General features: G+C 41.7%; 1 protein-coding gene across 1 annotated transcript; it reads left to right on the forward strand.

Moving 5' to 3' along the window:
* The first annotated feature begins 1,190 nt into the window (after nt 1-1,190).
* On the forward strand, nt 1,191-11,089 carry LOC117469794. The gene is made up of 9 exons (XM_034114229.1): nt 1,191-1,404; nt 2,855-3,240; nt 4,826-4,996; nt 5,430-6,179; nt 6,846-6,903; nt 7,126-7,196; nt 7,517-7,571; nt 8,892-9,080; nt 9,627-11,089. Exons 2-9 carry the CDS (start codon nt 3,051-3,053, stop codon nt 10,312-10,314), a joined length of 2,172 nt encoding a protein of 723 aa, XP_033970120.1. The 5' UTR covers nt 1,191-1,404; nt 2,855-3,050; the 3' UTR covers nt 10,315-11,089.
* Nucleotides 11,090-18,552: the final 7,463 nt, after the last annotated feature.

Genomic DNA, 18,552 nt, shown 5'->3' on the forward strand with positions numbered 1-18,552 from the left:
CTTGTATTGAATGACTTTCCGGTCTTTACTCAGGTCTGGATTTGTAACTCTTGACCTGTGACTGGATATATTGGACTTGTCAGATTTGACTTCTAGGTCTTGATTTGGTACCTGATTTGGGACTTGTCGGTCCTGACTTGGTACAGGACTTGTGACATGTCACTCTTGACTTCAAATATGTCCGTCTTGGTAACAGACTCGGGACTTCAGTTTAGGACTTGTCTTGATGGTCTTAAATTGAACCGGATTTGGGACTAGTCATATTGACTTGGGACGAGAGTCAGGACTAGTCAGACTTTACCTGGGACTTGTCTGTCGTAACTTGGTACGGAAATCAGGGCTAGTAGTCAGTCTTGACAAGGGACTTGTTGGTATTGATTGTTACCAGACTCGGTGCAAGTCAGTTTTTAAATTGGACTAGTCTGTCTTGACTTGGGACTTGTCGATCTTGACTTGGTACCAGACTTGGACTAGTCAGTCTAGACTCGTGACTTGTCTGTCTTAACTTGGTACCAGACTTGGACTATTCCATTTTAGACCGGACTAGTCAGTCTAGACTCAGGACTAATCAGTCTTGACTTGTTATGGGCTCAGGATTAGTCGGTCTTAACTTGGTACCAGACTTGGACTACTCAGTTTATACTTGGGACTTGTTGGTCTTGACTTGTTACCTGACTCAGGGCACGTCAGTCTTAAAATGTGACTATTCAGTCTTAATTTGGTCCCAGACTTGGACTATTCAGTCTAGACTTGGGACTTCAATGTCTTGACCTGGTACCGAAATCAACACTATTGTCGGTCTTGACTTGAGACTTGTTCTGGATATGCTACCAGATGTGGAGACTAGTAATTGAGTCAGTCTTGATATGTGGTCCCCCCCCCCCCCTTCTCTCTCTTCCGGTGGTTCTGTCCTCACTGTAACATCTGAATGTCTCGTGCTGCACTCATAGAGTGTGTGCGGGGGATTGGGCGCGAGCATGGGTGCGCGTGCACGCGGGTTCACGCATGTCCTGCCCTTGTGCTATGATCCGGCGCGTGGACACACACACACACACACACACACACACACACCCAAACACACACACACACACACACACAGAGAAAGAGAAAGAGAGAGAGAGAGAGAGAGAGAGAGAGAGAGAGAGAGAGAGAGAGAGAGAGAGAGAGAGAGAGAGAGAGAGTTAGAGAGAACCTCCCTCTGCTCGGTGACCGACCCGTCTCCTCGGGGCTCGGGAGGAAGAACCGGATCATCTGCCCGGTGCTTTTTTATGTTCCAACCGGAGAAAAGAGCGGATGATGTGACCGGAGCAGAGGAAGAAAGGACGGATGCAGCATGAGAAACCGACTATGGGCTAAATATAGTCTTTGCCCCCCCGGAATGCACCACCTGCCCTCCCGGTACCGGTAAGTCGTGGAGGAAAATATTGGAAACATATCGGTCAACGTCAACATTTAGAACGATCCCCGGTTAGACCCGTGAAGATGACTTCTGAGGTCTCGTGAGGTCGGGTTACCGTGCAGCCATGTTGCAGGGAGGAGGGGGAGGCGGGGGGGGGGCGACTCTTGACACCTGCCCTCATTCCCGGTAACGGGGAAATAACCGGTAAAAGATGGCATTATATCACGGGTACAAAGGAGTTTCTGTGTCGGGGAGTCATGGGGGTTTTTGACACCCAGCGGAGGTGGGAGGGGGGAGGCCGGGGTGTGGAGCAACTGTAGCCGGAGATGAGATAGAGCTCCTCGGGCGGATGCGGTGGCGGACCGTGTCGCCTGGAGACGGGGGTGGAAGTGAACCGAGGTGATGAAAGGGCTGGCGTCTTAATGATTTTTAATTATTTAATTCATTGCTTTACTTAATTTTTTGGATTATGTACATTTTTCCTTTTCTTTTAATTATTTTTTAATTTTAATATGATGAGGCTATTTATTTTTATATTTCCTAATTTAATTTTTAGTCCTGTTTTATTTGTATCTATTGTAAATGACATGTGACCTCATTTCCATTCAAATCCTTTATAATGTAATTTTTATTCTAATAAAATTCAGAATAAATACGTTTATTTTATCTAGTATTTAATATTTATTGACCTTATGTAAAATGCTAAAAGATATATAATGTGTGGATGAGAGCGGAATAAGTATTTTATTTATTCATTTAATATGCTCAATTATTCAAATATTTTGTTATATTTATATACTTTTATAATTTATCTCTCCTAATTAATTTTTGATAACACATTTTTATTTAAATAATATGTCTAATTCTATTAATTAAATTATTTTATCTTTTTGTACACAATCGGAACTATATTATTTCAAATTATTTTATTAACTCCCAATATGTATTTATTTTCTTCTGAGATGCATAATATGTATGAAGCAATTTTACATTTTTTATTATTATATAAAATCATTTTATTTCTTTTTAAGCTGCTCTATTATCATCTATTATTACAATGAAATTACATGTAAGCGCAGACGGATGCCCATTACTGTGAAATATATATAACTTTATTTGTATTAGTCAGTAATTGAACAGGTGGCAGGTGGTTATTGATGATCCTAACTGACGATGATTCTGATTGGTTGTCGGGCAGCGAAGGTCAGGGCAGGAGACGGGTGCACCACGCGGGGGCCGTTGCCATGGCGATAACCGGATATAAAATGATTTATCCCCTTATTATTGAGTCTTATCCATCCAATAATTTATTCATACACAGATTCACTTGTTCATATCTGTGTCTCTCTCTCCTCTTCCTCTTCCTCCTCTTCCTCTCTCCTCTTCTTCCTTTTCCTCTTCCTCTCTCCTCTTCTTCCTCTTCCTCTTCCTCCTCCTCTTCCTCTTCTCCTCCAGGTCAATGAGAGGCAGAGATCCTCCCCCATTTTCTCCCCTCATGCTCCCATATGTTAAAAAACACACTCGTCTTATTTTAGCAACACTGCCTTCTTCTTCCTCCTCTTCCTCTTGACTCTTCTCCACACACACACACACACACACACACACACACACACACACACACACACACACACACACACACAAACAGTGGAAAATGAAGCGTGGGTCGAGTGTGTTGCAGCGTCCCTCTGATGCAGCCACACACACAAACACAAACACACACACACGCACGACTAGAGGAGATGAGGATGCTGCCGGTTCGAGTCCCTTCCCAGCAGCCACCTCTCTCTTCAGCCCTGATGTCAGCACCAAGATGGCGTCTGACCTCCTCATCAGGCTGTCAGGTAACACACACACACACACACACACACACACACACCACACACACCAACACACACACACACACACACACACACACACACAGTATGCACACATCTTATACAGTGCTAAGGATTAATCAATAAGTAAATTGACAGAAAATTAAAGCCCAGTTTCCATTATTGATTGTAATTAACGCCGTGAAGCAAGTGTCATTTTCTCATGTTTTTAAATGTTTTCTTATTTTTGGTGAATTTAAAATAATAATAATAATAATGTAGAAAGATTGTACCTACTAAAAAAGATAATAATAAGAAATATAAATAAATACAAGGTTAAAAATATATTGATCTATTTTATTTTATTATTTAAGACTATTCTTTTAAGGCCGTTATTTAGTTCTAAGTGAAGGGACAGGTAGGTGAGAATTTTTATTTTTTATTTAGGATTATAATTTTGGCCATTAATTATTTTATAACGAGAAACAGGTAGATTATAAATGTGACCTTTTTATTCTAATTTATTTCATTTTTAAGATTATTCTTTGGGTGTTATTCATGATCAAGATTTTAAAGACCCTCTACACTCTAATGGCGCTTTTCCTTTCCACTGCAGGACCTCGCACGGCTTAGTACGGTATGGTTAGGCCTTGTTAGGCCAGGCTCACTTTATGCTGCGTTTCCATTACAGTTGATTAACAGGGGTAGTAACTATAGCAACGCAGTGTAGGCGGGGCGATCGGCTGTTCGGCGGGCGGAGCAACGCTGCGTAAAACTGCCATGACGTCCTCTTCAATGCGACAAAACAACACCAACATCAGCCGTTAGCTGTTAGCCCTCAGAGCTCACAGCTCCTCATATCTGTTTAGAAACTAGACACAAGTTAAACAAGTACAAACCACAGACTGCCTGTGTCATGGCGAATACAGTCGCTGGTTTATTTATGTCTGTAGGCCGTTGTTGTGAGTGTGGACGGTCGGAGCATATACAACGTTAGCTTAGCCGATCTCCATTCAGAAAACTCGGATTTGGTGTTTCGCCTGCCGTTTGTCTGCAGACTTGTCAAAGCATTAATTCATGGTTTTTACTAACCGGTATCAGTATGTTGTTACTTCGGCATCATTTTGAAACGTGTATTACAATTAAATCGACGGTCAAATATGTTCATTTTGTTGTAGTTGTAGCCCCCTTGCCAGCGATTCTCTCTGACCATTCAGCAGTCGAGAGTGTTTACGTCACTAGTTTAGCATATTCAGCCCGGTTGTTGGCCCGGTAAGAACCTCGATTTTGGAGGGCCAGAAAAAGGTGAAAAAGTAGCCCGAACTACCCCTAGTGGAAAAGCAACAAAAAGCTTAAAACCGTGCTACGTGTTGCAGTGGAAAAGCGCCATTAGATTAGAAGTGGGATAGTAGTTTGTTTATTATAATAAAATAAATAAAATAAATAAAATAAATAAATAAATAAAATAAATAAAATAAATAAAATAAATAAAATAAATAAATAAATAAATAAATAAATAAATAAAATAAATCTCTCTCTCTCTCTCTCTCTCTATCTTATCTCTCTCTCTCTCTCTCTCTCTCTCTCTCTCTCTCTCTCTCTCTCTCTTCAGAGGCGACCCAGAAGGCCCAGATGCATCCTGGGAGGCCGGCGGATGAACCGGGTCTCGCTCTCTCTCCGGACGGACCGGGGGCGAGTCCCGAACCTCCCACGCTCTCACACACACCTGAAGGCAACGCCAACACCGACACACTGGCCTCAGACATGCTGAGGAAACTGGCAGGTGTGTGTGTGTGTGTGTGTGTGTGTGTGTGTGTGTGTACTGGTGTGTGTGTGTGTGTGTGTGTGTGTGTGTGTGTGTGTGTGTGTGTGTGTGTGTGTGTGTGTGTGTGTTATATTATTATTGACACACACACAAACACACAGTAAATGTTTAAATTGTTTTATTGTCTTTTGTGTTTATGGTTATATTGGTCTGGGTTTGCATCGGTTCAACATACTGTAAATATAGGTGTGTGTAAGTGTAGGTGTGTAAGTGTGTGTAAGCGTAAGTGACTGTAAGTGAGTGTAAGTGTGTGTAAGTGTAAGTGAGTGTAAGTGAGTGTAAGTGAGTGTAAATGTGTGTGCGTGTGCGTGTGTGTGTGTCAATAATAAAAACTATCATTACTTGCAAGAAGAATAAAAACACTGACTGACTGATTTTCCACCAATCACAGAGCGGCAGGAAGTGAGCAGCCACATGGTTCGGGTCAAAGAAGAAGAAGAGCAGATGGAGGTCGACCTCGTCCACCATCGACCAATCACAGCAGAGATAACCCCACCTTCGCCGAAAAAGCCAACTCCACATCTTTTCAAAATCAAAACAGAAGACCAGGGTCTCCGTGGCAACCAGGTGAACCTGCACCCTGGAGCCAAAATGGCAGACCAGTGTCTCAATGGCCTTAAAAAAGAAGACAACTTTTACACTGGAGGCGGCCATTCTGGCTCTAAAGCGGCAGGAAGCGTCGTCTCCGATGCCAACAAGTTTCAGTTCAAAGTGAAACTGGAGGATCATGGAGCCAAGATGGCGGACCAGCTTCTATCCGGAGCCAAGATGGAGGACCAGCTTCTCTTAAAAGCCAAAATTGCACAGAGCCCTTTCCCCGCCAACACGTTCCTCTCCGGAGTCAAGATGGAGGACCAGTTTCCTTCAGGGGCCAACAGGGCGGAGAACCAGCTTCTCTTCGGAGCCAAGATGGAGAACCGGCTTCTTCCCGGAGCCAAGATGGCGGACCACGTTCTCTCCGGAGTGAAGAAGGAGGAGCAGCTCTTCTTCAGAGCCAAGATGGAAGACCAGTTCTCCTCAGGAGCCAAAATGGAAGACCAGTTCTCCTCAGGAGCCAAGATGGCGGACCAGTGCCTCAGAGCGGCGCTGTGGCAGGACATGTCGGTGAATCTGGCCTCAACACTGCTGCACCAGCTCTCAGGTAAATCAGGACACAGGTGATTCTCCATCCTGTTGTACCTGGAGAGTTATTCCCTACGAACACATTCACATTTAATTACTGTGTTTAATTCACCTTTTGACTTACTGTGTACTTTTACAAACCAATTGACGTTTTTTTTTATTAAGTGAGACTTTTTTTGTAAATTGTCTTTGCGTATTTTGCCATATAAAGCAATATATAAATTAAATGTATTATTATTATTATTATGATATCAGTTTGTATATATATATTTATTACTACCTGTTTAACCTTAAAAATTCAGAATTTCCTAAAATAAAGTAATAAATTCAAGGAAAATTCTCTCAGATTTAAGAAGTAAATAAACAAGAAGAACACTTGATTTTTTGGTGATATTATCAATAATAAATAGGTAAACAAAAATACATTGTTTGGGTTTTTTTTTCTTGAAGATTAAGTAAGTAATTCAGAGTAATTCACAATTTTCTAGCAAATTTCTGATTTCTTTCTCATAAATAAACAAGTTTAATCTTAAAAACTCTGAACATTTGGGGGGGATTTTGTCCCCTTCCCCTGGCTCAATCATTTATATATTTCTAACCTACAATGTTCATAACAAACACTTTTGTAAATCTGTATTTACCGACTTTAATAACATAATAAATCAACTTTAATTTCAATCTGCAGAGAGAGTCAGTAAATCCAACGGTCGGCTGGAGAGGACGACTCCGACCTTCAGGAGCAGGTAAAGCCACTTCCTGTCTGTGATGTCATGTGACCTCTGATCTGCTCTGTTTGACACTGTGTGTGTGTGTGTGTGTGTGTGTGTGTGTGTGTGTGTGTGTGTGTGTGTGTGTGTGTGTGTGTGTGTGTGTGTGTGTGTGTGTGTGTGTGTGTGTGTGTGTGTGTGTGTGTGTGTGTGTTGTGTGTGTGTGTGTGTGTGTGTGTGTGTGTGTCATTTCCACAGTCCTGTTTTGCCGGTGAATGTGGACCCTCTTCGCTCCTCCCCTCTTTTGAGCTCCCAGGAACCTCCACATGGTAACACACACACACACACACACACACACACACACACACACACACACACACACTTTTGGGGGATATGTGTGTATAGCCTTGTTGTTATTGTTAGGACTCTTTAATGGCTAAGTGTACTGTTTCTAACGTGCATTATGGATTCATGCTGCCACTAGATTGTCCTTTGGGTTTATAATAAAAACTACAAACAATCCCAGAGCAGTTTAGCAATAATGATAACGTCCGCAGAGACTCATCATCACTCACACAGAATAATACATAATGCATTCATCTGATGAATCGCTCTGCAGAATAATGAGCATTTTATTTTGTTCTCACAGAAACCAAAACCAGCCTCAGCAGAGATCAAACCACAGGTTGCTCTTACTTCTACAGGTAACACACACACACACACAAACACACACACACACACACACACACACACACACCACACCACACACACACACACACACACACACACACACAACACACACACACACACACACACACACTGCTGTACTTGTGAGGACCCTGTTATACAAGTAATAGTATTTTCTTTTCATAATCATTGATATGTATTTAAATGAATAGTTGCAAACGTATTATTGATTTTAATGATTTTATTATTTTGAATGATGTATTCGCATATTTATTATGTTATTTATTTATATTTATTTTACTTTTTTTTTTTCTTGTTTCTTTTGACATTATGTTTGTGTCTAAGTAAAACGAATGTTTAGTTAATTAGTCCACTTAGCTTAGCTTAGCATAAAGAATGGAAACAGCTAGCATGGATCTGCCTGAAGGTGTCCACCAGCACTTTTTTAAAGGGCCCATGTCATGGCCATTTCCACTGATCATAATTCCATTGTTGAGGTCTACTAGAATAGATTTATATTGTGCATTTTTCCAAACTCACATTGGTTTCTCATACAGCATCTCTGTAAACTACTTGTATTCACTGAATTTCACTCTCTGCCTTGAACGGCTCATTGTAGCTCCAATAGCTCCAGCCCCCACCCTCCCTGTGAGCACAGTGTGCTCTGATTGGTCGGGACGTTGTGAATCGCGCTGAGCTCCGTGGAGGTGTTGTTTCCTTGTTTAGGATACATAGCGAAACACAGCCAAATTCATCCTGAGCACACACAAAGTCACAGCCGAAGTAAAAACAATAAGTGTGGCTTGATATTGAGTAAGAAAAAGGTTGATAAACGCAGTGAGAATGGGTCTGCAGAGAGAATTTTGCCGCGATCCCAACTGTCTGTTATCAGCCTGCAGCCAGGGAGGAGAAATCAGCTGAGCTGCCTGCTCCCTGCACACAGATGTGTGTGTGAGGAAGTCCGTGGATTGGTCAATTTGGACCAATCAGCGGGGGCTTAACGCAACGGCTCCGCGGACGTAACGTAACGGCTCCACGGATTGGTCCATTTCGTTCCGGGTACGGCATGACATCATGCCGTACCCGGAACGAAATGGAAGAATCAAATGGACAATGACGTATCTCCAACGAGGCGTTTTGGGGAGGTATTTTCTGTGTTCGAGTTTTACTCGCTACAGGGTGTACTTTGAGGGTTTTGACTCTGCACACCGTTTACATGCAGAAAGACCTTCATAACACAAGGGGACGGGTAATAACCGGAAAAGCATGACATGGGCCCTTTAATTCCCTTTTACCAATACTAAAATATGAAAATCCTCCCTCTACCTGTCCTCCAGGTGTCACGTGTGCGGCTTCGAGACAGACGGCTGCCTCCTTTTCCAGAGTCACATGACGGAGCACCGCCAATGGGAGCGCGGCTCCTTCTCGCTGCACTGCTGCGTGTGTGACCACTCGACCAATCAGGAGGCAGAGATGAGGGTTCACGCCAACACGCACACACACGCTCACACCAGCGCGGAGATCAGGTCGGTTCACTTTATCATTGTTATTTATATTATAGAAATATATATTTACTAAAAAGCTTCAGTTTAATCCTAAATGTTGTTATACATTCTATTATTATATTATATAAGTATTTTCTTTATCAGAGCGTTGTGATACTATGAAGCAGTCTCTCTCTGACTCATGAAGTAGTGTCTTATTTGGAGGTGTGAAATGTGTGTGTGTGTGTGTGTGTGTGTGTGTGTGTGTGTGTGTGTGTGTGTGTGTGTGTGTGTTGTGTGTGTGTGTGTGTGTGTGTGTGTGTGTGAATGTGCGTGTGAAATGTTAATGTGATTGTGTGTGTGTGTGCGTGCGTGTGTGTGTGCGTATGTGCGTGAATGTGCGTGTGAAATGTTAATGTGATTGTGTGTGTGTGTGTGTGCGTGTGTGTGTGGTGTGAAATGTGTGTGTGTGTGAATGTGCGTGAATGTGTCTGTGAAATGTTAATATGATTGTGTGTGTGCGTGTGTGTGTTTCTGAGTGTGTGTGTGTGTGCATCATTAACCCCCGCCTCCCCTCTTGACTCCCAGGTGCCCCGTCACCTCTCCTCCCACCTCCTCCACCACAGTTTCCGTGGCAACAACAAGCTCCTCCCCCTCCTCCTCTGAGCACCGCTGCCGTATCTGCCAGAGGTCGTTTCCGGGGCAACAGGAGCTGCTGGTGCACTTCCAGGGTCATCGCCAGGGCAACCAGTACAGGTGTGAGCGCTGCGGTCACCTGACCCGAACGGCCAATAAGCTGGTGGAGCACGTGCGCGTGCACACAGGAGAGCGCCCGTTCACGTGCACGCTCTGCAGCTACAGTGCCAAGCGGAGAGACAGCCTGCGCCTGCACTGCAAGGTCAAACACCCGGAGCACACACACACACACACACACACTCAGCGGCTGCACACACACACACCGTCAGCAGCTGTTTGCTCCTCCTCCTCCTCCTCCTCCTCCTCCTCCTCCTCGTCTGTTGCTCCTCTTCTTCACCCCTCGCTCTCTGACAGGTGGAGGGATCTGTCTCCTCTCCTGCCAATCACCACCCTGCTCTCTCTGAAGCCTCGCGCCCCTTCATCTTCCTCTTCCTCCTTGTTATCCCCCTCCTCTTCCTCCTTGTTATCCCCCTCCTCTTCCTCTTCCTCCTTGTTATCCCCCTCCTCTTCCTCCTTGTTATCCTCCTCTTCCTCCAAACACTCCTTCCTCAGTTACCTTGGTCTGAAAACTTATTTGTAAATGCTTTTTTTTTCTCCTCCTCTCCTTATCTTCTCTCCTTTTTAGTCTCCTCGTTTCCTCTCCTCATTCTGTCTCTACTTGTCTCCTAGTCTGTTCTCCTTCTCCTTTCCTTATCTTCTCTCATTTTTAGTCTCCTCGTTTCCTCTCCTCATTCTGTCTCTACTTGTCTCCTAGTCTCTTCTCCTTCTCCTTTCCTTATCTTCTCTCATTTTTAGTCTCCTCGTTTCCTCTCCTCATTCTTTCTCTACTTGTCTCCTAGTCACTTCTCCTTCTCCTTTCCTTATCTTCTCTCCTTTTTAGTCTCCTCGTTTCCTCTCCTCATTCTGTCTCTACTTGTCTCCTAGTCTGTTCTCCTTCTCCTTTCCTTATCTTCTCTCATTTTTAGTCTCCTCGTTTCCTCCCCTCATTCTTTCTCTACTTGTCTCCTAGTCTCTTCTCCTTCTCCTTTCCTTATCTTCTCTTATTTTTAGTTTCCTCGTTTCCTCTCCTCGTTCTGTCTCTACTTGTCTCCTAGTCTCTTCTCCTTCTCCTTTCCTTATCTTCTCTCATTTTTAGTCTCCTCGTTTCCTCTCCTAATTCTTTCTCTACTTGTCTCCTAGTCACTTCTCCTTCTCCTTTCCTTATCTTCTCTCCTTTTTAGTCTCCTCGTTTCCTCTCCTCATTCTGTCTCTACTTGTCTCCTAGTCACTTCTCCTTCTCCTTTCCTTATCTTCTCTCATTTTTAGTCTCCTCGTTTCCTCTCCTCATTCTGTCTCTACTTGTCTCCTAGTCTCTTCTCCTTCTCCTTTCCTTATCTTCTCTCATTTTTAGTCTCCTCGTTTCCTCTCCTCATTCTGTCTCTACTTGTCTCCTAGTCTCTTCTCCTTCTCCTTTCCTTATCTTCTCTTATTTTTAGTCTCCTCGTTTCCTCTCCTCATTCTGTCTCTACTTGTCTCCTAGTCTCTTCTCCTTCTCCTCTCCTTATCTTCTCTCCTTTTTTGTCTCCTCGTTTCCTCTCCTCATTCTGTCTCTACTTGTCTCCTAGTCACTTCTCCTCCTCCTTTCCTTATCTTCTCTTATTTTTAGGTTCCTCTCCTCATTCTGTCTCTACTTGTCTCCTAGTCTCCTCTCCCCCCCTCTCCCCCCCCTCTCCCCCCCCCCCTCCCCTCTCCCTCACCCCCCCCCCCCGTGTGTCAGAGGTGTCGTCTCTAACAGAATGTCAATCAGCTGCTGTTTCCTGAAAACAGTGAAAAATGAACGTTTTGAATTTACTCGACTTTTTGCATCGTTGACTTCCTGCTGCATTCCTGCCTGCTTCAGCCGTCATTTACTCACTAAATATTTAAACCTGTGACATGATATTTATAGCCCGTCTCTCTCGTCCTTCAGAAACCCTTAAAAAAAGAACTTAAAAAAACACTCAAAAATGAAAACACTTAAACTCATAGAGAAAATCACTGAGAGATGTTTCACTTAACCTCATGGTGGCGCTAGAGGGAAAGTCAGAGCATCGCCAAACTCGGCGTGGTTTATCCTCGGGGGATCACGAACGTCTACACTAAATATAATTGTAATCCGTTTAACGGTTGTTGAGATATTTCAGTCTGGAGCAACCAACGTTTCCCACGCTAAATAATCATGGTGTGTGAAATCCGGCGCTCTTAAGGAATAACTTGAGATAAAACATGATGATTTAAAGAAGAATATAATATATATAAGGACTTATTAATGCATTCCTAACATTCCTAAACTGTATATATTATATATAAGGAAGATCCTAAATGAATGTGCTTAAGTCGGGACGTTCGGAAAATGTATTTATCCGACAAACGTTCCAATTTATTTACATTTAAGTATTAATATGTGTCGCTAATTAATGTTTAACTACTGACTAATTCTTAATAATCATTTCCTGTCACTTAAACGTGAAAGGAACCTAAACTAAAGAATTTCTCTGAGTGTTTCTGAAGGTCTGAGGTTTCTGGAGGACGGTGATGATCTTTCTACTTGTGTTGTGTATTGATAATGTATTTGTGTTTACACATAACAACACGGGGCTCCTTAGAGTCTGAGAATGTCTTAATTTAAAGTTTGCACTACATGTAGTTCAGCTGAGACCAGAAGAAATGTCATTTTAGAACAAATGTTACGTTTTGCAGAAAATCCGCTTTATGTCTAAAAAAAACACATTTAATTGAATATTATTTAATATTTTACAGGAAAATCTGTGCGCACAATTTAGTAATTCATGCTCTGGATTTAACATCATATTAAACTTGTTTCGCACTTCTGTCCCGGAGGTCAGAAAAGTATTTTATATAATTGATTATGAATCAGTTTGTGTGTAAATAGACATTAATTACACCAAATGGCTGAATTCAAGAGCACACATTATTAAATTGTGCGCCTAAAATGTGATGATTGGTTCTCCTTGATACTCCGGGGCTCTGTATATATTATTATTTTTATATATTTTGCATGTAATGTGAACGGCGTTACTCTAATCAATCGTCAGGACACAGCGCTGTACTTTCCCACGGTTTTTATTTGCATCAAATGCCCCGTGTGTTTATCTGCATTATGAACATCACTGATGTGAAATCACACACGCACTGCGCATGTTTTGCAACCTGCACAAATACAACAAATAGATGACCTGACTTTATAAGGTGCAGTGAATGCTTCATCGGCACCTTCAGTTGTATAAAAAAACACTTAAAGTGTAATTATTATTGTTTTCTTCATATTTTCTTTGCAGATTTCAGTTCCAAAGCGACACATATATTGAATAAAATCAAAAAACACAAAGTAGGACGCAAAGAGATGAAGAAAATCCCCCTTATTCTCTTTGAATTATGTTTAATTTTCTGTTTTTATTTTTGCTTTATTTGAACTGTTCAATAGAGCGGTGCAGGGATGACGTATTTACCCGGAAGTAAGCTGCTGGTTCCCTCGACTAAAAGCAGCGGGATTTCTCCATAGGATTTAGGAAAAGACCTCGAAATAAGATCTGTGGAAAACAAACCTGTTTGATAAATGCACGTTTTGTTTAGCCGGATAATCTCCACATGCAAAATGCAAAATGCTGGTGGTCCGTGAGCGCCCCCTAGTGGTCCGTGAGTATATTGGTAAAATTTCACATTTGAAATAAATAAATACATTTAAGTTTTCCGCACTCTCGCGGGAATATCTCCGCAATGGAGCGAGCTTAAGTTTCACTTTCGATTGCATGATATAGCCCAGCGCAACACCTTCATCACACATGTTGCCACTTGTTTGTACCCTTTTCAGGCGATTTGTAATCTGTTCTAGAAAAACGATGTGATTTTGGATATTTGTGGAGTTATGTGGTCCGCGAGTGTTTTTTTTATTGGTTAAGTGGTCCTTGGTATGAAAGAGTTTGAGAAACACTGCTATAAAGGAACTACAGCCGAGTACAGCTGCACGACTTCAACGTCAACTTAAGATCCATATTCAAACATACAGATTCTAAATGGTACAAGTTGAAGCGTTTGTTTGAACAGTTTGCAGGAGGCAGGTACTTGCTTTCAAGCAGAACAGGGCAAGCTAACTTAGAGGAGTGTTTACGTGTTCGGCGTAATGACGTACAACGTCCTCCACGACTTCTGTAGTCCTATTCAGCCACTTGGTAACAACCATCATTTTTCAGACACGTCAGCTCTTCAGAAATCACCAGTGGGGTCACTGCTGATGGATTTAATGTCGTAGAACAAAACGTAATCCGTCTCTTTGTGTCAACCACAGACCTTATTTCCAGATATTTTCCAGAATCCTATGGAGAAATCCCATTGGCTCTGAGACGAGGGAACAGGAAGTGGTGACATGCTGACTCACTTCCTGGTTTTAGGACTCGTCACTGCACCACTCAGTTAATTCCCAGTGACACGAACAGCTTACAAAATACACTGTGCACATTACAACAGATAACGTTAATAAAATCTTCTTAATAGTTTTGTTGTGGATTTTCGGGCTGTTATCTAACTTGTTATCTAACTTGCTGTTGATTGATTTTTAACAAATAAGGCATTTTAGTAAACGCGTCATCACGTGTCTTTTTATATTGAAAAGCTTCTCCGATCGATGGTGCTCCGAGCCGATTTCTGCCTGCTCGTATTCCTGTTTCATTTCCACACTAAGAAGCATGAAGAAATAAACTCCGCCCCCTTTTTGAGACTCGTTATAATCTCCCTATTTTACATATTTTAAACATGTATTCTGTTACTGTCTGCTGCTGCAATGAATAAAGTTTAATTTCATCTGACGCCTGTCTTCACTGTATACGCTTAAAAAAAGGTTAAAAAAACACATTTTATAGTTTTTTTTATAGTTTTTAATGCCTAAACTGGTCTATTATTTTAATAATTTAATAACATTATGTTTGTGCTTTTATTTAGAAATTGTTAGGTAGGAACCAAAATAAATTACAGCTTATATTTGTATTATTTAAACAACAAACAACGGACACTGTGCTGACATAATGTAGATAAATAAACAACAAAAAAAGGTGTAGAAAAAGGAAACTGAGCTTAGAAAAGTACAACAAAATATAACAAAATTAGCAAAAAGCTAACCTATAAGTAGAAAATAATCCAATCACAAACAAACAAATATACATGTAGTAATAATTTAATTATGTCAGGTGAAAAAGTGGTCAAAAGAATGTGTATTGTCAGTAGTTTTTTCATTGTTATTTTTTATTGAAGTTATTGTTTTTTATGTTGTATCAGGATTTGTTGTATGTTGTATATTTTTTCTGTTTTATTTCATTTTTCTAAATTATGTTATTTAGCTTTTTCATTATTTTGTTACTTTAAAGGTGGGGTAGGTAAGTTTGAGAAACCAGCTCGAGATCGCTAGAATTTGAAAATACACAACCGGAAGAAATCTGCCACTTCCTTACAGAGCCCCTCCTCCAACACACACGAACGCGCACATGACCAATGAGGGCACGAGATAAGTTTGTGCACAGATGGAAGGCTGACAGGCAGGTAGGCCATCCAGTTATTTTAGCCGGGCCGGCTCAGATGATTGGTCGTGCTTTTTACAGTATTACGGCTTCCACAGATGATATTTTTTTATGGATTTTTTGTCAAAGCACTTAAGATATTCATTGCTATCGGGATGTTAAGAGCATTCCATGGAATATAACAAAAAGTGTATCTCGAGACGGTTTCTCAAACTTACCTACCCCACCTTTAATGTTACTTGTTTTTATTTTTTTGTTGTTCGATTCTGACAGTTTTTTCCTAACTTTGTGCGCTTTTTGTTGTCGTTTATTGTTATTTTTATTATGATGTATAAGGATTTGTTGTATGTTATATTTCTTTTCTTTTTCTAAATGTTGTCATTTAGCTTTTTATTCCCTGTTTAAATGTAATTGCTGTATTTATTATTCTCTTTGGACAGCTTTATTTTATTCCAGATTGTCTGTCCATTTTGTTTTCATTTTTTAATGTTGCGTTTCTCCGCATAACCCCGTGTTTTCTTCTCTCCTCATAACTCATTTATTTTTCTAAATTATCTGTATTTGATGAAAAGGGCACAGAAAGCACAGAAACCAGCACAAAAACACGACTCGGTGATGAAGGTCACACATCAGTGAGTGGGAGGGTGAGTGTCGGTTACCCTGGTTACCCTAGCATGTTGTAGGTCTCCATGGTGATGAGCAGCGGGCCTGCCCATTGGCCGGGAGCAGCGGCCAATCACAACGCAGCGTGGAACACAGGCAAAAGGTCATTAATTTAAAAAAAATCAAAGGGTCGAAGGGATTAAAGATGACGAGGAGGAGGAGGAAGTCACTTTTTTCTCCTTTTAAGAGGTCAAAGGTCAAGGGCTAAAGGACATCAAAGTGGTTTTATATGTGCACTTCTTTAAAAGGGACACTTAGCAGGGGCTGTCATGCAAACATCTCCATAGATAATCGACTTGAATTTACTAACATTATCTGCTGTTTCTTTTTGTGACACATGTTTAGTTGCCTGACACTTAAAGGTCCCCTGTTATGCAAAGTCCACTTCTCCATGTCTCTTCTACATCAACATGTGTCCCCTCTTCTTCATGTCTCTTCTACATCAACATGTGTCCCCTCTTCTTCATGTCTCTTCTACATCAACATGGGTCCCCTCTTCTTCATGTCTCTTCTACATCAACATGTGTCCCCTCTTCTTCATGTCTCTTCTACATCAACATGTGTCCACTCTACGTCGGAGGGGGGCGAGATTAACCTGAGCTAACAGTTAAAGGCGAGTATGGCAAATAAAAGTTGTAACAAGCAGTAGCGCTGACCAAAGTGACTAGAACGCCACCACACACTAAAGTCAGGCAACACTAACCAGGCTTCGTGTGATTCTGTTTATTTGTACCTTACTTTGACCATCCATTCGCTGTTATTGATCATTGTGGAGAGCAGGCAGACGTTTTGTTTTGTATTATAGCAGCTATTGGATGGAATCAATACATGGGCTGCACAGGTTGTCATGTCCGACTATCACAAGTAGAATCATAATGAAAAATACGCCGGTAAAATATGCGTGTAGAAAACGGCTTAGCAAGTAGTCAGTTTAGCTTCGGTTGCTATGCTAACATCACCCATGTTATACCAGAGAAACTTTCATAACAGCGTTGTGATGCCAAACAGCGTCAATTCAGACTGACACACATTCACTTAAGGGGAACTGGGGATATGTATCAGCTGCTTGTGTGACAGTCAGACAGTGAATACTTTAGAGCCGTGTGAGCTAACCCGGAGCTAACGGGAGAATAAACTCCCGTGGAAGAGCAGCCACTGCAGCGGTCGGTAAATGCCGCTGAAACACATTAATAAACAATGAACCACGGCACTCTGGAGAAAAGTATAAGGTTGGAGAAGTCGTTATTTAATTTAATCTGGCTTCGTATGATTAAAAGCAACACGATCATCGACCCGACGCAGTCCCCCGTTGTTGTTGTAGTGAGCGCCGTAACGCCGTTGGGGAGAAAATCAGCGACGTAAACGGTGACGTCATGACGCAGCAGAGGCAGCACCATCTGGGCGGTGTGAACAAGACGGGGGCTGAAAAGTAAAACCGGCTCCGAACCAGAAAAGCTCTAGCACGGAGCTAGAACGGGATCTGCGTTGGTGTGAAAGCCCTATGGGATGCTGCAATGATCTGTTTGGTGTTTCAGCCAATCAGAGACAGGCTCTGTGTATATCTGAGACCTGTAACATATTGATGAAAAACAGTACAATAGGGGACCTTTAAAGCTTATTAGTTTATATCTCATCTGGGATCGAACCAACAACCTGCTGGTTGAAAGACGACCCCTCTCCCACCCTTACCACATTGAAATGTTGTTGTTGTTGTTGTTGACGTTTGAAACCCAAACTTCACTCCAGCAGGGGTTTCTTTCTCCTCCGGAGGGTTAAACTCACAGGCTGTCAGCCAACACCCAACCTCTCTCTCAGCCTCTCCTCTCTGCAGACGGAAAATCAATATCTGCTGAGTGTGAGGAGAGAGAAGAGAGGAGACGGTCTGAGGAAAGGCTTTCAAATGCGTCTCAAACGTCCACGAGGTTTCAAAGATAAACTGGGAGGTGAAAGGAAGATGTGGTCAAAGGTCGGAGGTCAAATCCTTGGAGAACATGTTCAGTAAACATGCGTCCTGACAGGTGGAGGCACAACACCAACTGTGAGGCGGTCACTTTCTCTCGTTGTATAAGATAAGATAAGATGTACTTTATTGATCAAAATGTGTAACAAACAACGTGCTCATCCACCCTTACGGAGAAAATAAACAACAAACAAAGGAAATCGTGCTTACATTATTTAGATAAATAAACAACAACAAAAGGAGTAGAAAAAGGAAACGGCGCTTCGAAAAATACAACAAAACATGACAAAATTAGCAAAAAACTAACCTATGAGTAGAAAATAATCCAAACACGAACAAACAGATATACCTGTAGTAATAATTAATGTTGTCAGGTGAAGAAGGGGTCAGAAAATCTGCTCTTCTGACTGTATTGGTCGCATTTACAATGCCATTACGTGCAAGCATACATGTTTAAACCGTATATTTAAATATGTTTATACACATTGGATTAATTCCTGCATTGACCTACAAGTTAAATACAAAGTAGAAAGTGTTTTACTCTTTTTAAATGTTGACTTTTATACATGTTTCTACAGACCTGTATTATCGATTATAATGACCGAAGTAGCACACTGTATTAAGCATATCTGTATTTTCCCGCTCTTTC

Source organism: Trematomus bernacchii, unplaced genomic scaffold, assembly GCF_902827165.1.
Source record: "Trematomus bernacchii unplaced genomic scaffold, fTreBer1.1, whole genome shotgun sequence".
In the NCBI taxonomy this organism is placed as follows: Eukaryota; Metazoa; Chordata; class Actinopteri; order Perciformes; family Nototheniidae; genus Trematomus; species Trematomus bernacchii.